Source organism: Staurois parvus, unplaced genomic scaffold (genome assembly GCF_062004578.1).
Source record: "Staurois parvus isolate SC_StPar_1 unplaced genomic scaffold, SC_StPar_1.0 ptg000023l, whole genome shotgun sequence".
Lineage (NCBI taxonomy): Eukaryota > Metazoa > Chordata > Amphibia > Anura > Ranidae > Staurois > Staurois parvus.
Window position 1 is genome coordinate 4926787 of NW_028317819.1, and position 24641 is coordinate 4951427.

Below are 24641 nucleotides of genomic sequence, written 5' to 3' on the forward strand. Positions count from 1 at the left end.
TTACCCTATATTAAAAAAATCCATGTATAAAAACAGGACTAGACAGTAATCCATGTGACAAAGCATATTTAATCACATTTTTAACTCAAACATTTCCATCAATATTAATATAATGGATTCCAAAAACACTGCCCCGCTTTCCATGGTCTTCGGTTTAGATGTTCTGAAATAAAATGAAAAATATATAGTACATTTAACACAACCATAATTAGTTTTGTTTAAAAAAAACTATACATACATAACTTTTTTTTGGCATTGGGGTTCCCCTTAAAATCCATACTAGATCGAAGGGCCTGGTATGGATTTTTAGGGGGACCCTAAAAATGTTTTTCTTTTTTTGGAATGGGGTTCCCTTCAAAATCTATACGAGACCAAAAGGGCCTGGTAAGGATTGGGGGGAGGACCCCACACTGTTTTTTAATGCTGGCTCTTTTGTTTACATTCTGCTGTCAACGGGGAATCCTTGCTGACAGAGGGGTGACTGATTGTTGTTAGGATGCCTATGGGTGCCGGCTTTTTAACAACCAATTAACCATCCCTGCTGCTGACAGCAGGGATGAGGCACTGGGTGCCAGCTCCTAACAACCAAGATAAATTGCATTGCAGTGCATTTTTTATATGTTTTGCCCGCTTTCCAGTGCAGTTCAATGCAGAAAAAATGCAGCATGTTGTAATTGTTTTTACTGCACTGGTGTGAACTATGTCATTGAAACCCATATAACCTACTGTCCATGTGTTTTTTATGCAGGAAAAAAATGCACTGGACTGCATCTGGTGTGAACTGGCCCTCAGTCATAACAGTGAGCATGACAAAAGAGTGAGTGGCTCTCCGTACCAGAAAGACAGCAATAAAAACCTGACAGGTGATATAATCTAAAAACTAAAAAAAAGTTTTGCCTTCAGTTATACATGAAAGCTTTCATGACATATATTTGCTAGTGTTAAATACTAGTCTTGCCCTAAAGATATACTGTTGTGAATGGAATACATACGCTGTTAATCCAGGAGATGTAATCGGATACTCTGGTGAATACTGTGGGCTTCAGGTAAGCATTGCAACCAAGGGAGGATACAAAGCTAGCAATACCATGCACCTCGAATACTCCATTGACTGGACAGTTCAGAGGTCCACCAGAATCACCCTATGAACATAATGTAAAAGTGATAAATATTACTTTATAAAGAAAAAAATAACATTATTGATACAAAATAAAAGAAAAAAGAAATAAAACTTACATTGCAACCAGCCTGGACTCCATTGCCACCAGCACACACCATGCTTGTCTTCACAGTGTTGCCCCAGTATGCACTGGTAGAGCAGGTTGCGTGGTCAACAACAGGAAGAGGAGCCTGCTGGAGGATGGAAGGCAGAGATCCACCGGCTGTTGGTTAAACAAAACAAATTCTTTTATGTATTCTACATTTAAAAGAGGTTAGACAAGCTGGCAAAGTGGCTGTTGCAGTAGGCAGGAATTGAAAGTAAAAATATTTTAAAGTGGCATTAAACCCAAAACCAAAAATGTAACATATTGCAGTTTACTAATCAGTAAGCTGATTAGATGTAGTGGCTGCATTAGTTTTCTTTTTCAGGCTTTCTTCCCCCTCTATTTTCACCTGGTGATCTGGGCAGTAACATACCTCCTGTAGTAGAGTGCCTCCAGTCTAGATGAAGGAGCACAGGGGCACATCAGACAGCAACATTGTTAGTCCAGGGGGAGGGAAGTGTTAGACATACTAGAAGGCTTACATACACTAGCAAATTAGCCAAACTCCAGCTCACACTGTAGATACACAAACAGTTACTGCAACAGTTTTTTTTCTTTTTTGGATAAAGGTTTTATATAAAAAATAACAGATCTTGTAAGCAGTCAGTGGTAAATTGTTTGTCTCAACACTGTAACTGATACATTTTCAGAATTTTCAGAATTTTTTGTTCTGTTGAAAATTAAGAGATTTTCTGCCATATTGATAAGACTGTGAATACATTTTGTCATCAGTCCATAGCAAAATGTAAATATAAATTGTCAATCCTTGCAATAAAATGTGAAAATCTCTCTGCTCTCAACACCATCAAGTTCTGGTGTATAAAATGAAACCATGAGTGAAATCTGTTATTAATCTGTACCAAAATGTAAATGTCAATCCGTGCCCAAAAAACATGGAAATCCATCTGCACTCAATAGCAAGCAAATCCTAGTGTGTGTGTGAATCTCCACCACCAATAGGGACCAAGATGAAGTCATTATTGACGTAACACGTAGGGCGGAGCGCCTCAAGACATCCAGCTAGCAGAGCAGAGATCTCAGAGAGGTATTTTGCCTTTTGCCATAGCCACTATTGTAAGCACATAAAGGAATTAATGCTTTTTTTTGGAGAGCACTACTTTTCATATCCTATTTTGTGGTTGGATTTATCATTCTAGAGTTGACCAGTTGAAAGAAAAGAGCCAGTAAGCCGCTACTGTAGCTGATCCCGGCTTATAAAGAGATGAAGCGCTGTAAGACCTCTCACAAGATTTGTATTAGAAGGTGAGAGTATTTCCACAGGTCCCTGTTGGTGGTCCCTGAGATTTGCTTGCTATTGAGGGCAGAAGGATTACCACATTTTTTGTCACAGATTGACAATTACATTTTGGTACAGACTGATAACAAAATGTATTTATGGTCCTATTTATACACAAATTTCTCATGGCACTGCATATTTTATGAATATCACTGTATATTATTACAGTATCACTATATTGTTCATTCTGCACTATTGAATTTTGGTTTATTTAGCTTAGTGTGGCACATGCTGCAGTATATTCCTAGAAAGTTGGTTAAACTTTGAGTGCCGCTGCTTTTCATTTGTCACATCATTACATGTATTGTAGGTAAGTTGGTTAAACTTTGAATGCCGCTGCTTTTTATTTGTCACATCACTACATCATTACTGGCCATATCATCAGATGCAACAGGAAATACAGAAAATAAAGCCTTAAAATGAAAACTAATTCAGCCATCATATCTAAGGATTGGTAAGCTGCCATATAATAAATGTTTGCTTTTGGGTTTAATACCTTTTTTAGAACAGAATACTAAGGTCTAAAGCCCCATGTACACGGGACACTTCTGAATGATGGAAATTGACTGCTGGAAAACATAGGTTAAAAAACGTCTGTTTAGCTGTGTTTGTATAATGCGTTTATGCGTGTCTATGTGCATTTGCGTTTAGAAGCGTTTTTTAAAGATAAGCACAGGAGAACCTCCTGAATGCCCAGAATGCACTGAAAAGTGGAAAATTATTAACTATTTCAGACTGTTTCAGAGAAATACAGAGAGTAGAAGCAGAGACAGCAGTATGTGTTGAGATTAGCTTAGGTGTGAGTTGCTCATTAACATTTCTTGTTTCCAAGGGTGGGAAGGTGTCTGGTGGAGTGAGTCATTAAGGCCACCTGGCAGGGGGTCTTCATGAGGAATTTGAGGAGTGAATGGTCATTAACATCTTTTGTTTCCAAGGGTGGGAGAGGTCTGAGGTGTGAATTGGTCAATACAATGTGTGACAAGCTTGGTAGGAACATCCTGTTTTAAGTGTTTTGTCCATCCCAGTACCTTGAAAACACTTTGCATGCATTTTTCATGATGCAAAAAGGCTCTGGACAGCATCGGGAACTAGAGGAGTTATAAAACATTTTAAGACGCAAACGCTTATAAATGCGATTTGTCAAGTTTAGCCGTGTTTAAAATCGATTGCTGAACGCAAGTTTTCTGCATTCAAAAAAAACGACTGTAAACTCAAATGCCTGTAAATGACTGTAAACGAAGATGTGTACATGGACACATAGGAAAACATTCGGGAGAGTTCAGGGGCTGCTGAAAAAAACGCTGAACAGCTCCTAAACGTGAGTTTATCAGCTGCAGTGTGATTTTTAACCTACGTTTTCCAGAAGTCAGTTTCCATCGTTCAGAAGTGTCCCGTGTACATGGGGCCTAAGTGTGTATCTTAAAACTACACCACACAAAAAATATGACTTGACAACAATAGGCTTTTTATGAAAAACATGGATTACAGGAAAATATCTGTGATGTGCGCTGTAGATTTTCTATTTTATGTTTGAACCTATAAAAATCTGCAATCTGATTGCACACAGCATCAAAAGAGGTTTCTTTAAGATTTTTCTAAACATCAGATATGATTGTACATGTGATTCAGTTACAGAAATACTTACTGCTGGTTCTTCCCCATCCAGTAATTGTGCAGTCATAGTTGTTGGCCAAGATACTGCCATCTGGTGGCAGACTAGCCAATTGAACATTGCTATTCAGACTGGCACTGGCAGCCAGATGGAGGATGGCAATATCAAACCTAAAACAGACCACATGATATACAATAATTAGCAAATTCAAATGTCAATATTACATTAGTGTGTATACTGTACTATCTATCCATCTATACACAGTACTGTGCAAAAGTTTTAGAAAGGTGTGAAAAAATGCTGTAAAGTAAGCATGCTTTCAAAAATATATATTTTAATACAAAATGCAAAGTGAGCAAACAGAAGAAAAATCTAAGTCAAATCAATATTTGGTTTCACTACACTTTTGATTGAAACCAGCATCATTTCTTACACATGCAAACTTTGTACACTTGCACAGTCAGGAATTTATTAGGATTAGAGTCAGATGTATGATTAATCATTTATACCAAGTAGGTGCTAATGATCCTCAATTTCATACGTAGGTTGAAACACAGTCATTAATTGACACAGAAATAACTGTGTAGGAGGCTTAAAACTGGGTAAGAAACAGCCAAACTCTGCTACTAAGGAGAGGTTGTAGAAGACAGGTTCTATGTCATAGGTAATACACCATGGCAAGACTGAGCACAGCAATAAGTCACAAGATAGTTATACTGCATCAGCAAGGTCTCTTTTGAAGAAGCACAAAGAAACGGGCCATGTTGAGGACCGTAGATGCAGTGGTTGGCCAAGGAAACAATGCAGCAAATGAAAGACATATCATGCTTATTTCCCTTCGGATGATGCCCAGCAGTGCCATGAGCACAGATCTGGGGGAAACTAGTGGGATCCAGGTCCAACCATCTACAGTACTGTTATGATAAGTCAGGCCAGAAGTGATCTTCATGGAAGAATTGTGGCCAAAAAGACACACCTCTGACATGGAAACAAGGCTAAGCGACTCAACTTTGCATCAAAGCATAGGAACTGGGGTGTAGAAAAATGGCATCACGTGCTCTGGACTGATGAGATCAATATGTGAAATATTTGACTGTAGCAGGAGGCAGTTTGTCGAAGGGCTGGAAAGTGGTACAATAATGAATGTCTGCAGGCAACAATGCTGAGACATACAGACAGATACCTATCGTTCCATACAATGAGGGAGGCGTGTGATTGGCTCCAAATTTATTCTGCAGCAGGACAACGATTCCAAACATACAGCCAATGTCATTAAGAACTATCTTCAGTGTAAAGATGTACAAAGAGTACCAGGAGTGATGGTTTGGCCCCACATAGCCCTCATCTCAACATCATAGAGTCTGTCTGGAATTACATGAGGAGCCAGAAGGATTTGAGGCAGCCTACACACATAGAAGATCTGTGGATAGTTCTCCAAGATTTCTGGAACAACCTACAAGCCGAGTACCTTCAAGAACTGTGTGCAAGTGTGCTTAGAAGAATTGATGCTGTTTTGAAAAGTGTATTCTGAAGGCGGTAAAGTGTCCCCGCTGTCAGAATACGACAGTTCAGCAGACATGATTCTCCATCCATTTTAAGTATGTGGATGGGGGAATTGAGTCTTTTTTTTTGTTCATGGGCTGCTTAAGCCTTCTGATCAGGGGCGGACTGACCATTCAAACACTCGGGCACTCCCCGAGGGCTCGGGGTCAGTAGGGGGCCCCATGAAATGCCCCTGGTACCTTTTTATAGGCTTTTTTTGAGTGTGGGCAAGGACACAGGGGCCCCATGATCCCCTATTGCCCAGGGGCCCCATGAGTTGTCAGTCCACCCCTGCTTCTGATCATAGTTCAAATTCCATACAGTGCTTCCCTATTATTATCATGATGTCAAGGTGATATAGATGAAAAGATACCCAGAAAATCTCTTACCCAAGAGCCACATTGTTAGTGTTCCATCTGGAATGCTTTGTGATGCTGGACACAGCGATGATCTGTTCAGTTCCCTCATTCACACTAAGGTTGTGATCACCAAGAGCCACACGGAAAGAGACAACTCTGTAAAAAGAGAAATAAACAGAAATAAAGAATGTTGGCTCCATGTGTAACCTATCAACATTATGTCTTTGAAGGCCAAGTTCACTTTTTCAGGCAGAATTTGACTTTTCATAATAAACAGAAGCCTTTTCAGTTTATCTCTCACTTACCTGGTCCATGGCAGCTTTGAATCTACACCTCTCTGTTCAAAATTTTAAAAAGTGTACCTGAGCCCCTGACTTCCTGTAGCATCATGTGACCATACAGAAAACTTCAAATCCCATCATGCACTGCCGTACTGCATCACGGAATAGGATGTGTATACCTCCCTGGACCACACCTCCCTCAAAAGCTATACCACCTCTTTTTTTATTTCCACCCACTTTTCTACTGCTTCCTTTAAGGTGGCCATACACTGTACAATATCCTTTAGATCTATCATCAGCTATGTAGTGCAAGGGCCTGCCTGACGCAAATTGAACAGATTGTTTAGGTGGATCCTCCTATTACATAGTTTTGGTAAAACTAAAGGAAATTGCACAGAGGTTATAAAATCAGACTGCATAGTGTATGGCCGGTTTTATATTGTAGAAGTACATGGGATGGAGTAGATGGAGACACTCAGTTGTCAATGTTCTTGTGTAAACATACCAATTTCACTTTCAGGCATCATTCACGTCTTTTGTGCTCAAAAGTTTACATAGCCCGGCAGAAATTGTGAAATTTTGGCATTGATATTATTATTATTATTATACAGTATTTATAAAGCGCCAATAGTTCGCTCAGCGCTGTACATTATAAAGGGGGACAGACCATGTGACAGAACAATACCAATACAATGCAAAACATGAGGGGATCGAGGGCCCTGCTCTTTCAAGCTTACAATCTAGGAGGGAGGGGATAGTGGTACAGGAGGAGATAGCTGTGGGGGATGGAGTGGTAGGAAGAGTGGAGGAGGTCGGCAGGTTAGCAGGGGGTGGGGTAGGCTTCCCTGAAGAGATGGGTTTTCAGGGTGCGCCTAAAGGAGAGGAGAGTAGGTGATAATCTGATGGGTTGGGGCAGGGAGTTCCAGAGGATGGGTGACACCCTGGAGAAGTCCTGGAGGCGGGCATGGGAGGAGGAGACCAGGGAACTAGAGAGAAGGAGGTCTTGTGAGGAGCGGAGTGTGCGTGCTGGGCGGTACTTGGATATTAGGTCAGTGATGTAGTTCGGGGCAGTATGGTGGACAGCTTTGTACGTCAGCGTTAGGATTTTGAATTTGATCCGTTGCGCAATCGGAAGCCAGTGGAGGGATTGGCAGAGGGGGGTGGCGGAAACGGAGCGGTTGGAAAGGTGAATGAGTCTGGCAGCCGTATTCAGGATGGACTGAAGCGGGGATAGCCAGCGGCGAGGCAGGCCAGTGAGGAGGGAGTTGCAGTAGTCGAGTCGTGATATGATGAGGGAGTGGATGAGCTGTTTAGTGGTTTCAGGAGTTAGGAACGTGCGGATTTTGGCGATGTTGCGGAGGTGGAGTCTGCACGAGTTTGTTAAAGAGTGGACTTGGGGCTGGAAGGATAGGTTGGAGTCCAAAATGACACCAAGTACTCTGGCCTGCGGGGCGGGTTTGATGGTGGTGTTGTTGGACATGATGGAGAAGTCAATGGGGGGTGGTGTCTGGGCTGGAGGGAAGACAAGAAACTCGGTTTTGGAGAGGTTCAGTTTAAGGAAGTGGAGCGACATCCAGTCTGATATGTCGCTCAACAGGTGTGTGATTCGGGCGGAGACCGAGGGGGTGAGGTGGGGGGTTGAGAGATAGATTTGTGTGTCGTCGGCATAGAGGTGGTAGTTGAAGCCGTGAGAGTGTATGAGTTGGCCAAGGGAGGAGGTGTAGATGGAGAAGAGAAGGGGCCCGAGGACAGAGCCTTGAGGGACCCCAACAGAGAGGGGGAGTGAGAGGGAGGTGGTGGCATTATAGGTAACGCTGAAAGAGCGTTGCGACAGGTAGGATGAGAGCCAGGAGAGAGCAGAATCTCTGAGGCCGAGGGAGTGTAGTTTTTTGAGGAGGAGGGGGTGGTCGACTGTGTCAAAGGCCGCAGAGAGGTCAAGGAGTAGGAGCACTGAATAGTGGCCATTAGCTTTGGCGGTTAGCAGGTCGTTGGAGAGTTTGAGTAAGGCAGTTTCGGTGGAGTGTAGGGGACGGAAGCCGGACTGTAGGGGATCGAGGAGGTTGTTGTCGTTGAGGTGAGAGCATAGGCGGGCGTAGACTAGGCGCTCGAGGAGTTTAGATTTAAATGGGAGCAGGGAGATGGGTCTGAGGTTGTTCGGGTCATTGGGGTCCAGGGAGGGCTTTTTAAGTATGGGGGTGATGTGTGCATGTTTCAGAGGGGAAGGGAAAGTGCCGGAGGAGAGGGAGAGATTGAAGATGTGGGTGAGGGAGCGTAGGATGGAGGGGGAGGGAGGTTGTAGGAGTTGTGAGGGGATAGGGTCAAGGGGGCAGGTGGTGAGGCGGGCATCAGAGAGGAAAATATGACTGATCATGCCAAAAAATGCTCTTTTATTGAAGGATGATGATCATATGAAGCCATTTATTATCAGATAGTTGTTTGTCACCTTTTTAAATCATAATGATAACAGAAATCACCCAAATGGCCATGATCAAAAGTTTACATACCCTGGAATGTTTGGCCTTGGTACAGACACACAAGGTGACACACGGGCTAAAATGCCAATTAGAGGTTAATGTTCCACGTCTGTCCCTTTTTAAATTGCAATTAGTGTCAGTGTATAAATAGTCAATGAGTTTGTTAGCTCTTATGTGGAAGCACTGACTAGGCTAGATACTGAGCCATGGGGATCAGAAAAGAACTGTCAAAAGTCCTGCATAATAAGGTAATGGAACTTTATAAAGATGGAAAAGGACATAAAAAGATGTCCAAAGCCTTGAATATGCCAATCAGTACTGTTAAATTACGGTTTTGAGGCTTCAGCATTAGGAGCAGAAAAAATAGAGGTTTTGAGAGTGTTTTTTCCAGCAGAAAAAAATGCTGAACGCTCCTAAACTCTACTAAAACACTATTAACAGCCTTTTTCTAGCTTTGTTTTCCCTATATGTACTGTGAGAACGCTAATAAAATGCTAATACTTTAGTAGCTTTTACTACTAAAACACGGCTGGCACAAAAACAAGCTGGCACAAAAATGCTGTTATCAGAGTTTTTCCATTCAGCTTTTTTTCTAGCATTTTTTGAGTTTATAAAAAATGCTAGTGTGCATGGAGCCTTATGCTACAAAAAAAGGAGTATTCCTCCGTGTACGTAGTGTAAGCTTTCTTACCTGTCCACACAGTGAGCAGCAGTTAGGACACGGTCAACACGGATCAGGGAACCTCCACAGGTGTGGTACCAGCTGCTGCCAGATAGATACTGCAGAGAGATCTGGATAAAGAAAATATGCCTGTTATAGTAATAATAAAAATATGGTAAAATAATTATGTTTAGGTTACAGAGCAGCAATGTTATCTTTCCATTATGGCATCTATTAAAGTTATTACTAATGTGTAAGCTAGTATTTGATATATGGCTTATAATCTATACATATGAAAACTATTTTGTTTGAATTTTGAATATCATGCTGCTTATGCTGAAACTATCATATACAAATCCTCTGAAATTCCAATATAATCATGGTAAACTCAACCCACTTGATGAAATCTCCCCTCATTTTCAAAGATCAGTTACCAAAGTTTGGTGAAGGTTTCAAAGATGGATTTGTTTTTTCTTCCTTGTGACCTAGCCTAATCTTTCCTGATATTTCCCATCAATATGTCAGTTATACCTGTCTGTGTATATTATTAGAATCTTGGTAAATTCATGTTTAAAGCTACAGCTAATGCTTCCTAATGTTTAACCACCTAAGAATTTTAACTGCTTCCCCTCCACCCTATAGCAGAAATACTGCTACAGGGTGGCAGGGGTGCATAAAATCATTTATATATACGTGATTTTGCAGTTCTGGGTAGGGGGCACATGCAAGCTGCATGCACACCCTACCCACGCCACCATTCGTGGCCTCAGCTGTCAATCACTGGGTCCCGGCTGGTGATTACATGCCGACACCAGGTGATCACCGAGTATTACTGACGAGGGAGAGAACTTTATGTAAACAATACATTTCTCTCCCCTGTCAGCTCTTGCACACTGCTTTTTATGACTCTGCATAGCAGAGCCATACAAAGCAGTGTGCTTACAGTGGAAAGCGCATACACAGCATACTGTGAAACAGCATACAGTTAACCCTTTGATCGCCCCAGATGTTAACTCCTTCCTGCCGAGTGCCATTAGTACAGTGTCTGTGCTTTTTAATAGCATTGATCACTGTATTGGTGTCACTGGGGATGTCAGTGACACCAAGTCAGTTCACACCAGTGTCAGAATGAAAAGTAAAAATGATTATTTAAGGCGCCAACTGTGACAAAAAATAATAATAATAAAGTGTGAAGCTGCCCCTAATTTAGTGGATGCCCATTTAGATGTCAAAATGTGATAAAGTAGGTAGGCGCTACATAAATGGGTGAAAACATGTGCAATTAATGGGGAACTAGTATCATTACATGCCCCTATATTAGACTCATTAACATTTAAATAGATATCTCAATGTGCAAACTATATTCCCATATTTTATACATATAGCAAAACAAATGTAACAAATAAATATAAGTCCATGAAAATAAAGTGACAGTCCTTGCGATTTCTTGAAACTGTGACCCGAACCAAGCAAGGAGAGAGTAACTTGAATCTTCACCATATGCCAACAGGAGAAAGTAAAGATTGCTCACGCACCAGACCTTTAGACCCCAATTAAGGTGGTCAGATGTGCTTTTTGGTCATATAGGAGACCATCCTCTCAGGAGATATCTCCCCTCCAGCAGCTCTCCGCTTGTGACCATAGGCTAAGGAATAAGGACTCCCAACATCTCTCCAATAGTTATGGTGTTCGGTATAGATCATCCTTATCCAGGAATCGTGCCGGACCACTCAGATAAACCAAACAAGTGAAATGCCTTCTAAGTGCAGTATTTATTAAATAAGCAAAGAAATATAAAAAACAGACAATCTTGCACTCACATGGTATGGTGCCTAAAAACCAGCACCAGTATTTTCAGCCTGTGTGAAGCTTTGGTGGCCAACAAGCATTCCACACCTCGTTCTCACTAAGCCTGGATGTTCCTGGACCCAGAAGTGACATTGTGAGGCTTCAAGAACACTGGTGCCGGTTTTTAGGCACCATACCATGTGAGTCTGTTTTTTATATTTCTTTGCTCATTTAATAAATACTGCACTTAGAAGGTATTTCACTTACCTGGTTTATTTGAGTGGTCCGGCACTATTCCTTCGTAAGGATAATCCATACCGAACAACATAACTGTTGGAGAGATGTTGGGAGTCCTTATTCCATTGTCTATGGTCACAAGCGGAGAGTTGCTGGAGGGGAGATATCTCCTCAGAGGATGGTCTCTTATATGACCAAAAAGCTCATCTGACCACCTTACTTGGGGTCTAAGGGTCTGGTGCGTGAGCAATCTTTACTTTCTCCTGTTGGCATGTGGTGAAGATTCAAGTTACTCTTTGCTTGTTTGGTTCGGGCAAACAGCCAAAGGTGTACTCTTGCTGCAGCAGCAATTAACCCCCCTGTAGCTTTTGGTGGGTGCTATTGCCTGTTGATCGAGACCCATTCAAGTAGATGGGACCACTCTGCAAGTGCCCTGTAACTGCATGCTTCTGTGGGGTCCAAGGGGAAAAAGCAGGTGGTGAGAAATCAACACAATACTGCCTGTTTAACCTCTTGTTTGCTGAACTGCACAAGGTTACAGGGCACATGGAGAGTGGCCTCATTCACCTGAATGGGTCTTGCTTGTCAGGTGCTACAACCACCAACCATGACATGGCGTAGGAGCCAGCACTACAGAGAAGACATCAATTTATGAGGCTCTTGCTCCCTACTACAGCTTCAACTTTACCAGTAGTCCCTCTGCATTGCACTCTGTTTGATGCTCTGGGGTGTCAGATCAGCAAGCCCTGACCATGATCTACTGGTCACCTGGCTGAGATCTACTGGTAGATCACGATCTACTGGTTGCTGAACCCCGCACTATGGTCTAAGCCAACAGACCTCAATTTTTAAATTAAGCGTTTATGAGGAACTGTATCAAATTCTTTGGCAAAATCCAGATGCAGCACATCCACAGGTCTTTCTTTATCAAGATGGCAGCTCACTTCCTCGTAAAATGGTCCTTCATACATCCATGTTGATTACTACTAATGCTACTATTATTATGTACAAACTCCTGGATATAATCTCTTATCATCTCCTCCAATAGTTTACATACTGTTGATGTTGGACTGACTGGCCTGTAGTTTCCAGGAAAATATCTTTGCCCTTTTAAAATATTGGTATCACGTTTGTCTTTCTCCAGTCAGCTGGTACCATTTCAGTCCTTAAGCTGTCTGTAAAATTTAGGAACAATGGTCTTTTTTTCTAAGGACTCTCGGGTGTAAGCGATCCGGTCCTGGTGATTTATTTCTGTTAAGTTTTTCAGGTCTATTACAAACACTGGCTTCTGTTAGCCACAAAGGTACATTCTGTGATATGTTATTAACAATACATCCTTGATCCTCCTTTTTCCTTTGTGAAAACTGAAGAGAAGAATACACTAAGTAAAGTTGCCTTTTCTTTTTCATTTGTAACCAGCTTCCCCTGCTCATCTTTTATGGGGGCCAATATGCTCTGACCTCACATTCTTACTGGTAATATATTTAAAAAATATAATGGGATTTTGTTTTACTCTCCTCGGCTATGTGTCTCTCGTAGTCTATTTTAGCCATTCTGACTGCATTTTTCCACCTCTTATTACATTCCTTGTAGTGTTGGAGGTGTGGTGCACTTTCTGAAAGCTCACCAAAACTCCTGCAGTTTGAGGTTTGAGGGCCACGTCAGAGGTCTCCGAGGGCCACAGGTTGAGCACCCCTGTGTTAAAGCTTATGAGAGTTTTAAGATTAGGTTTAAATCTATTAAATGTTGTTAGAAGCTTATTAAATGTTTTGTACAAGCTTGCTGATACTGATTTTTTTTCAGAATAGTATATATAATGATACAGTGCTGTATGTTTTATATGTTTATAATAATAATACATTGTATTTTGCTTTTTATATAATATATATAAGAATGTATAGTGTTACTAGTCATAGTGGGAGTCATACACGTATGGATTGATTGTGCCTGTAGGATTACAGCCAATCTTTATAATGCTAAAGATAACATTTGTACATACTTTGCAAAGTGCCCCATGTGATAGAGTTTGACTATGGCAACTGTACCATACTAGTGCTGATTGTGTGCCTAGTAAATTAACTTTTGGCATACACCCGGGCAGTCTTTTTTGACTAGCAATTGTCTTTACTGAAGTCACTCTTTCCCCAATCCCCAATCTGGGAAAGTTTGTTGATGGGTACTAGAAGAAAAGAGCCAATTCAAGACAACATTTTAAAGTAATGTAGGAAATCTTCACATCTGTAGCCAGCAAAAGTTGGCCAATTCTCGGCCAATCTTTCAACAAAAAGCAATTATAGATTTGCTTGTGTTTGTTCTGATTTCCGTAGGGCTGGCATATCTCATAGTGTTTCTCCGCCACTGGCAGTACCTTTTGGTGCACCTGTACAAAAAAACTTGTTCACTTTTCTTAGAACAACATATGGTGAAAAAATCTAGAAACAAAAACAACCAGTGCCTTTAGGCACTTCAAGGGGTGTAGATAAGAAAGGGATTGGGGGGGTCCACTTGGTTTGTATTTCCTGCAGGGTACCCTGGGTCTCAAGGCTCATGACCCCCATCTTTTTTAATTTAAAGTTTTAAAAGTGCTAATTCTATTTGCTCTGCAGCTGTCACTTCTGTCACCTGTCAGAAACAGGCAGTGGCAGTTCAAAGCAAGGGAAGCTCTCCTAGTTCTTCATCAACTCCAGTCACATTACTCATTAAAAAGAGGACTTCCTCTAACTCTGAACTGCCTGGTCTAGTGAGTGAGTTTCATGGAGGGGGGAGCTTTACTGTACTGGGAGGGTTATCTATACTGAGGGGAAGGAGCTGTATCAGGTAAGAAAATTGGTTCCAGTGGAATCTGTCTACTAACCTGTGTATTACACTCTCCTGACCCTTACACTCTGAGTTACATACCTTGGCCCCTACACCTTGAGTGTTACACACTCCTGGCAACAGTGTTCTGTGTGTCATGCACTCCTGACTCCTTTGTTCTGTGTGCCACACATGCTTGACCCCTGCACTCTGTGTGTTAAGCACTCCTGACCCCTGCACTCTGTGTATTACACATTCCTGATCCCTGCACTCTGTGTGTTAAGCACTCCTGACCCCTGCACTCTGTGTATTACACATTCCTGATCCCTGCACTCTGTGTGTGAAGCACTCCTGATCCCTGCACTCTGGTGTTACACATTCCTGATCCCTGCACTCTGTGTGTTACACATTCCTGATCCCTGCACTCTGTGTGTTACACATTCCTGATCCATGCACTCTGTGTGTTACACATTCCTGATCCCTGAATTCTGTGTGTTACACATTCCTGATCCCTGCACTCTCTGTGTTACACATTCCTGATCCCTGCACTCTGTGTGTTACACATTCCTGATCCATGCACTCTGTGTGTTACACATTCCTGATCCCTGAATTCTGTGTGTTACACATTCCTGATCCCTGCACTCTTTGTGTTACACATTCCTGATCCCTGCACTCTGTGTGTTACACATTCCTGATCCCTGAATTCTGTGTGTTACACATTCCTGATCCCTGCACGCTGTGTGTTAAGTACTCATGACCCCTGCACTCTGTGTATTACATATTCCTGACCCCTGCACTCTGTGCATTAAGTACTCCTGACCCCTGCACTCTGTGTGTTACACATTCCTGATCCCTGCACTCTGTGTGTTACACATTCCTGATCCCTGCACTCTGTGTGTTACACATTCCTGATCCCTGCACTCTGTGTGTTACACATTCCTGATCCCTGCACTCTGTGTGTTAAGCACTCCTGACCCCTGCACTCTGTGTATTACACATTCCTGACCCCTGCACTCTGTGTGTTACACATTCCTGATCCCTGCACTCTGTGTGTTACACATTCCTGATCCATGCACTCTGTGTGTTACACATTCCTGATCCCTGAATTCTGTGTGTTACACATTCCTGATCCCTGCACTCTCTGTGTTACACATTCCTGATCCCTGCACTCTGTGTGTTACACATTCCTGATCCCTGAATTCTGTGTGTTACACATTCCTGATCCCTGCACGCTGTGTGTTAAGTACTCCTGACCCCTGCACTCTGTGTATTACATATTCCTGACCCCTGCACTCTGTGCGTTAAGTACTCCTGACCCCTGCACTCTGTGTGTTACACATTCCTGATCCCTGCACTCTGTGTGTTACACATTCCTGATCCCTGCACTCTGTGTGTTACACATTCCTGATCCCTGCACTCTGTGTGTTACACATTCCTGATCCCTGCACTCTGTGTGTTACACATTCCTGATCCCTGCACTCTGTGTGTTACACATTCCTGATCCCTGCACTCTGTGTGTTAAGCACTCCTGACCCCTGCACTCTGTGTATTACACATTCCTGACCCCTGCACTCTGTGTGTTACACATTCCTGATCCCTGCACTCTGTGTGTTACACATTCCTGATCCCTGCACTCTGTGTGTTACACATTCCTGATCCCTGCACTCTGTGTGTTACACATTCCTGATCCCTGCACTCTGTGTGTTACACATTCCTGATCCCTGCACTCTGTGTGTTACACATTCCTGATCCCTGCACTCTGTGTGTTAAGCACTCCTGACCCCTGCACTCTGTGTATTACACATTCCTGACCCCTGCACTCTGTGTGTTACACATTCCTGATCCCTGCACTCTGTGTGTTACACATTCCTGATCTCTGCACTATATACACTATGCTGTATCATTCATTCTCTTGACACCTGCATTCTGCATGCTGGACTGTATATGGCATACTCCAGACTACTGCACTCTTTGCAGAGTTGCAGGTTACCGGTTGCTAAATAAACACTGCTATGCTAATGAAGTTCTGCTCCAAGGTAGGCTCTGTGCAGAAAAGCATTTGTGTTTACATTTTTACAAATAATTCTGATGAGTTTTGTATATACTGTATCTCTTTGACACTTGCTTTTCATACAGTAATTAAAGCATATTTTTTGGGTGCCAGGACTGCATCACATGCATGCACACAGTGAGATGGTTCAAGTTTTAAGCCCCTACCACCACAATTTTGTCACACCCAAAATACATCTAAATATTCCTCTCTGGATGCCCAAGGCTGAACTACCCCAAGGAAAAAATGTTCTACAGCCTTGGGTAGTGCATCCTTATACAATCTGATTATCACACGCACTGCACAAGTCACCCACATTGCTTACAAATATCTTACCCTATATATAGCAAGTAAATAAATAGAACTTAAGGCAAAACTTTTTTTTTTTTTTAATTTTTAATAGGGGTTATAATTCCTATCCATTTTGTTTTTGCCATCTATGTCCCATTAGGGAGATTTCCCTGCATGTCCTGTCCATGGCAAAACAGGAAGTGAGAGGATATCCCTTCAAAGTGAGGGAATTTCTGGTTGGTACTAGAACTAGTGTCTCCCCTGAAAGATTTCCCATCTATTCCTGTTCTGGTGAAAACCCAAAATGTGGGATTTGCTTTCACTCTAAGTGATAACACTAAACAGGACAAATTATAGAGGGTGAAGGGGACAAAGACAGCAAAAAAAAAAGAAACGGAAGAACACATATGTCAATGCAGTCTGCCATGTTTGAGACAGCAGTCATATAGAGCAGACATATAGAAATGGAAAAGTCCTGGGCAATTAATGTTTCTAGCTCCCTGGGCTAGGGCTTACCTGCCAGGGCCATGCATTTGGAGCAGAGTCAGAACCTCCTACCACTCTTGTATTGTCCTCAATAAATCTGAGATTTTCATCAGCAGCATGTCCTGTAAGAAGAAAAGGAAGGCTTCAAAAGTTCATGAAGTGTGAAAGTTTATCACTAGCCACTTGCCTACCGGGCACTTATACCCCCTTCCTTACCAGGCCAATTTTCAGCTTTCAGCGCTGCCGCACTTTGATTGACAATTGCGCGGTCATGCAACATTGTACCCATATGAAATTTTGATCATTTTTTTCTCACAAATAGAGCTTTCTTTTGGTGGTATTTAATCGCCACTGGGCGCTTTACTTTTTGCGCTATAAATTAAAAAAAGTGCAAAAAATTTGAAAAAAAAAAAAAAGTTTGTTTCTTTTATAAAATTTTTCAAACAGGTATTTTTTCTCCTTCACTGATTTGCGTTGATGAGGCGGCACTGATGGGCACTGATAGGCGGCACTGATGGGCACTGATAGGCAGCACTAAAGGGCACTGATAGGCAGTACTAATGAGGTTGCACGGATAGGCGGCACTGATCGACAGCACTAATTAGGGGTCATGGATAGGCGGCACTGATATGCAGCACTGATAGGCGGCACTGATAGGTGACACTGATGATGGGTACTGATAGACGGCACTGACTGGCATCACTTCTGGGCACTGACTGGCGGCACTGACTGGCACAACCCCTGGGCACTGACTGGTGGCACTGACTGGCAGCACTGCTGGGCTGCACTGGTGGGTGGCACTGGTGGACAGCACTGGTGGGTGGGCACAGGTGGGTGGCACTGGTGGGCACAGGTGGGTGGCACTGGTGGGCACAGGTGGGTGGGCACAGGTGGGTGGCACTGCTGGGCACATGTAGGTGGCACTTCTGGGCACAGGTAGGTGGCACTGCAGAGTGGCACAGGTGGGTGCACTGCTGGGCACAGGTGGGGGCACTGCTGGGCACAGGTGGGGGCACTGCTGGGAATGGGTGGGCGGGGCTAGTGGGCGCACTGCTGATCAGAACTTGCGGGGGTCACTGCTGGGCACCGATCATCAGGGCACTGATCATCAGTGCCCTGATGATCGGTGCCGATCCCCGCTCTGACAACTGCCGGTTCTCGGCAGTACTTTCCTCACGATCTGACAGCGTGAGGAAAGTGCAGCCGAGAACCGGCACTTGCATTTTCCTGTGATCAGCGTGTCATTGGACACCGCTGATCACGTGGTAAAAGGCCGGTGGGATCGGCCTTTCACCACATCACGTGATCAGCTGTGTCCGTAGGACACAGCGATCACGGAGATCGCCGGGTGCGCGCCCCCTGGGGCGCGCAGGAGAGCGCGTTCTGGGAGGACGTCATATGACGTCCACTCAGAACTGGCCGGCCGCGGTGAAGCCGTCTTTCGGCTATGCGCGGTCGGCAAGTGGCTAGATTGGGGTAGGTCCATAATTGCCTGGTAGACAATCAGAGTAGCCAATGGGACAGTATGAAAATTAAGCCATAACAACATAATAATACACAACATGAAAATGTTAGGTGTTTTAAAGTATATCTAACGCCCAAAACAAAAGTGAATATACTCTTCATATTTAGAGTGCAGTTCAGTCTAACTAATCATTGGTTAGACCTGCTAGCCATGTGTTCAGTGACAGCAGTAGGGATCTAGGGAAGCAGTCATTTGGGAGTAAGCGCTTTAAGAGTTTATAAAACAGAACTCCACCCAAAAGGGGAAGTTCCACTTTTAGAACTGGTCCCCTGCTCCCCGTAATGGGCACCTTTGGGGAGCGGGGGGTGGGGCAAGCAGCACCCAATTTTGACAGGTACCCAGAAGTTTTCCCCCACTCCACTCCCTCCCCGTAGTCTTTTGGGACACGTGAAGTCAAAAAGACTACGGGACCATTTACAATGTGCAGCGCTATTCTCGTATGCGTAGTGGGCACCCGGCTGTGAAGCCATAAGCTGTCACAGCCGGGTACCCACACTGAAGATGCCAGCACCAGGGGTGAACACACCACTGGAACGTGGGACAGGTGAGTGGCTGTTTTTTAAAAGTCAGAAGCTACAGTTTTTGTAGCTGCTGACTCTTATTTTTTTCAGATGAGACTGAAGCGTGAAGAGTTATTATACTTTGTTCATTGTTTAACATAATTATGCAAAATCAGTGCAGTTTAAATGCATGTTAAAAATTGATTGTTCTGGTAAACCCAAATAAGGTTTTATAACTATACCATGTGTGAACAATATGCTTACTGGGCTACTTGATGTTAATAGAGGACTACGAGAGCCTTGGTGGCTTAAATACATGTTTGGCAATGAGAGAACTCACCACAAAGGACCAGAGCGGCAAGTACAAGGAGCCTCAGCATTGTGAACTGGTTGTCCAGCTATGTCCAGCAACAGTCTGTACTGGTGTACTAGTGTTTTATAGACAGGCCGCAGGCACTGGGAATTATTCCATATGTGACGTGTTTGTTTTTTAGTTGTGGAAATTTACTATTATTACTATAAGAAGGACAAAGTGTGTAAATTTAGACATTTGAACAGTAAAGTTCATTATCACTTAGCCTAAATAAAACTAACAGGAGGCAGACTGTTTTCACATTGCCCTTATTCAAAAATGCAGAGTTTAAGGTTTACCTGAGGGTGATAGAAAGCATGTGAGATTTTTATTGCTGTCTGTGTCCCCATTAGGGAGTTTCACTGTCTCTATTTGTCCTGTTTACCATTATCACCAAGAGTGAAAGTAAAGGGAAATTCCACATTTTGGGCTTTTACCAGAATAAGAACAGAGGAGAAATTTTCCAATGGTGACAATAGTTCTGGTGATCCTGGTGAAAACTGGAGATTTCCTCATTTTGTAAGGATTTCCTCTCATTTCCTGTTTTGGCTGTGGACAGGAAGTGAAGGGAAGTTTCCCCAGTGGAACATACATGCCAAAAAATAAAAATAAAAACAATAATAATTGGGTTATAACCTCCTATACTGTATCCAAAAAAATATTTTGCCCTTAGGTTTACTTTAATATATAAGAAATACCTGTATAGTATGCCTACATGCTGTTAGACAAAGATATTAAACCTCCCCATAATGTAATGCTTGGCACAAGCCCTAAGAGTAACCTTTAAAGTGTATCTAAACACATTGAATATGATCCTGTAAGGTTTTAAAAAGTATTTTTTTTTTAGATTTCTTCCCTTCAATTAAGTCGCACCTGCTTATCGTACCAGCAAGTATTATTCATAAGCACTTCCTTTCCTAAGTTGGCAATACTTACATGACTCAGGCATATCCTACTTGCTTCCTAGTTGACTAAAAGTAGCTGTGCCTAAGCACATTCCATCACAGCTGCACCAAAATGTTCAGCCGGTAATGGACTTTACTGTAGAAGTAATCTGAGCAGCTCTACAGCTGCCGGATCACTTCTATAGGGCATATAAGGCCCCCCCACCTTCATCCCCTACAGTTGATAGGCTCTCCTGTGCAATCGGGGAGCCAAGGAGTGCTGAAACCAGTCTGTTTGGTTGCTCAAAAAGGAGAGGCAGGAACATTTGTACCTGCCCCTCCTCTGTGACATCAGAAACTGTAATTGATGACATTACTTCCAGTTTTGGTTTGTGGTTTACAAACTGGCTTCTAATGCATCTAATCAAACCTATCTCAGATTGATCAGATGCTTTTGAGGGTAGAGGAGAGATCTGGGGTCTAATAGACCCCAGATCACTCATTAAAGGGTACCTGCAACTGCCCATGCTATCACAAGGGATGTTGTTCACAAATACATTTCATTTGTTTATAAAATCATTGTGGATTTTCATTTTGCATTCAAATGTGTTTGTGTATTTTTTTCCTGAAACTTTGCATTTTAAAAATGGCTGCACATATCATGCAACAAAACAAAATTGCAACAACCACCATTTGTTCTCTTTGGTCTCTGCTTTCAAAAATAAATCATGTTTTGGGGTTCTAAGTAATTTTCTAGCAAAAAAAATTCTGATTTTAACATGTATGTGAAAAATGTCAGAATTGGTTAATCCTGACCACTGAACTCTACATTACTTAATCCTGACTCTTGATTTTACACTCTCTTGACTCAGACTCAAGTTTTATTTAAGATATCTGTTTAAGCCCCTTTAAGATACCAGTTTAAAACACTGTGTTTTGAACACAATTTGGCAACACACACAGTTTGCTGCAGCACACTACATACTGCATTATTCTTGTTCTCATGGTGCTCAAGGTATTTTGTCTTGTTCCAAAAGTCTGTGGCAAATTGATTTAGGTCTTGTTAACCACTTTGCGACCGTGTTATAGCCAAAAGACAGCTACAGTATGGTCAGCTAGTTCTGGGAGGGCGTCCATGGACATCTTCCCAGAACCACCACCGCCGCACGCCCCCTGGGTAAGTGCCGTGCACTGTGATCGATGTGTCCTTCGGAAATGCCTGATCACGTGTCCAAGTAAAGGGCCAATCAGAGCCACCTTTTACATGTGACCAGCTGTGTCCAGTCACAGCTAATCACAGTGTAAATAGGAAATGCCACTTATCGGCAGTCCTCTCCTCATGCTGACATTGTGTGAGGAGAGGAAAGCCGGTAGCATTTCTCAGAAGGGACATCTACACTGATCATCAGAGCACTGATCAACAGTGCCCTGATGATCAGTGTAGCCCCATCAGTGTGGCCAATAGTGCCCACCAGTGCCCATCTGTGCTGTCTTTCAGTGCCCATCTGCACTGGCTTTTAGTGCCCATCAGTGCCTGCTATCAGTGCCTCCTCATTTATGCTTGTTAGTTGCCCATCAGTGATGCCTGTCAGTGCCCGTCAGTGCCACCTATCAGGGCCCATCAGTGCCATCTATCTATGCCCATCAATATCACCTATCAGTGCCTATTAGTGTCACCCATCAGTGCCCCCTATCATTGGCCATCAGTGCCACCTATCAGTGCCCATCAGTGCTGCCTATCAATACCGCCTATCAATGCCCATCAGTGCCACCCATCAATGCCGCCTATCAATGCCCATCAGTGCCTCCTCATCAGTGCCCATCAGTGCAGCCTATCAGTGCCCATCAGCGCACGTCAGTGAAGGAGAAAAATCACTTATTTACAAAACTTTATAACAAAAACAAAGAACAAATTTTGGACTTTTTTGTTTAGCAAAAAAAAAATAGTGGTGATTAACTAGTGCCAAAAGAAAGCTTTATTTGTCTCAAGAAAAAGATAAAAGTTTAGTTTGGGTACAGTTTTGCATGACCGTGCAATTGTCATTCAAAATGTGACAGCATGGACAGCTGAAAATTGGCCTGGGCAGGAAGGGGGTAAAAGTGCCCGGTAGGTAAGTGGTTAAACATGGGGATGTAGTTTTGTGGTTGTTGCTACAAATAAATGTATTGTGAAAAGTGGCCGTAAAAAGTAGGGCGTCTCTGGATTTAATTTTGAAGATCAGATAACCATACTGACATTGCACATGGCATATGTGTTGTTGTGTACTGCAGTGTAGGTTGCAGGCTAATACCAATATTTTGAGAGTACGTAAACCCTCATTTTCAAGGTGACAGACAGCCTGTTGCCTTGAAAAAGAGGGTTTACGCATTTGAAAAAGGTTGGTGTTTCTGCTAATATGGGACTTCAAGCAGCACTAAATCCATTATAATATTGCAGCATACCAGTTCTTAGATGGCTGCATTTGCTTCCTTTTTTCTCCTATTTTTATCTTTCATTCAGCCTGCACATCTGCTGCTTTTCAGAAGTTCAAGCTCTCCAGCAGAATGTATCAGTTTACATGTATGAGACAATCTATTTACCACTGGTAGGTCTAATTAAAATGATCATCTTTATTTATTCATGTAAAACCTTTATTGCAAAAAGAAAAAAATATTTGCTGTACCTAATTTTAAAGTGTGAGCTGGAGTTTGGTTTCAATACTTTTTTTGTTTTTTGGTTTAATACTGCTTTCAGTAAACAGTAATTTTGGAAGTTCAGTTGTAGTGCTGGCTTTTTTATAGGTTAAGCAAATAATACCAGACAGGGGTTTTAAACCTTCCTTACTTAATCCAAAAAAAAAAAGTTTAAATATATTTTAATACAGCATTTCTTAACATTTTTGATCCTTGTGGAACCCTTGAAAAAATTCAGGTCCCGGAGGAACCCTTGAAATAATTTTTTGACCTACAGCTTGAGTAACATTAGTGTGATTAGTGAGTTATTAACATAATATTAGGAAAAAAAAAAACTAATATAGTTTATCTGTAATTTGAGATGTTGGCTTGCTTGATAATCAGGGCTCAGGTTCTAACAGTTCTAACAGAACAGCTCATACTGGCAAATACTAACTAACAAGAGGCGAACGGCCAAGGAGATGCAACAGCTGGCTGTAGCCCACCAGAACTCCTTAAACAGACAGCAGAAAGTGAACCTGTCTCTACAGTAGAAAATATAGGCCTTGTTAGAAAACATATGGCATTATGGGATATGACATTCAATACCTCAACAGCTGGCACAGAGCTTTATGAAATTTATCCCTGGCGAACCATGTTGAAGAGAGCCTTTGAGAGAGTCGCTGAACAGGAGAAGCCAGTTGAAGAGCAGCGAGCTGATGTGCAAGCACCACTTTTAATGGGGCATCCCCAAAAGGCCTACTTTGACTTACAAAATCAGGGTGTCAAGGAGTAAGAAGTTCTAGATGTATGAATGGTTCAACCTTAGAAAAAAGTGGTTGCAGCTGGAGGTGCTTCACGTCTGCTTACTTCCTGGGGTTTGAGTCCTTGATGTAGACATTTCCTACTGCATGGGTGGCAGCAAGGTTTTCTGCAGAAGAGGACAACATCATCAAAGGGGGAGAGAAGGGTGCTGGCAATCTCAGGGGGCATGCAGCAGTGAATCAATAAGGCGGAGATTGTGACGTCATTTGCCCGCCTCAGTCAATTAGAGGGAGCCTTGTACTCATTCAGAAATTACAAAGCTTCATGTGAAAGACTGAGCAGTGCACTACCCAACATGATTTTCTACCAGGAGCGGGGTGGAAAATCTGCATCTCCCTGGCTGGAGCACAGGTCTGTATACTGTATTTAGCTAGGACTAAATACCTTTCATACAGCACTGACAGCCAATGCATGTGTTAGTGAAGGAAATAGTCTGTTTGGACCAGCTTAGTCCAAACAGACTATTTAAAGTTCATTGAAACATGAAGTTAAGCTTTAAATGACCCTTTTCTGGTCTGCCATATATGTAATATGAAGAACACTTTGGTACATTCCTCTGGGAAACACAGAGCAAGTTAACAACTGTACAAAGATACACATGTTGGTATGTATTTTGAGTGCAAGGCCATTAGGAATTACATTTAAGATACCAGTGATTCAGCATATTTCACAGAACATACACAAAGAATAAACATTTAGAAATACTACTTCATTATCTCAGGTACCATATGCTCATTAATACACTACTCAAAATAATTAAATTA

General features: G+C 42.4%; 1 protein-coding gene across 1 annotated transcript; it reads right to left on the reverse strand.

The window, feature by feature from the left end:
- Positions 1 to 49: 49 nt before the first annotated feature.
- LOC149472117 (chymotrypsin-like elastase family member 1) lies at positions 50 to 19561 on the reverse strand. The gene is made up of 8 exons (XM_089693086.1): positions 19505 to 19561; positions 17170 to 17261; positions 9522 to 9622; positions 6106 to 6231; positions 4208 to 4344; positions 1237 to 1382; positions 993 to 1142; positions 50 to 163 (listed from the first exon to the last, which is right to left on the reverse strand). The coding sequence occupies exons 1-8, from the start codon at positions 19542 to 19544 to the stop codon at positions 155 to 157; spliced, it is 801 nt and encodes a 266-aa protein (XP_089549212.1). The 5' UTR covers positions 19545 to 19561; the 3' UTR covers positions 50 to 154.
- Positions 19562 to 24641: the final 5080 nt, after the last annotated feature.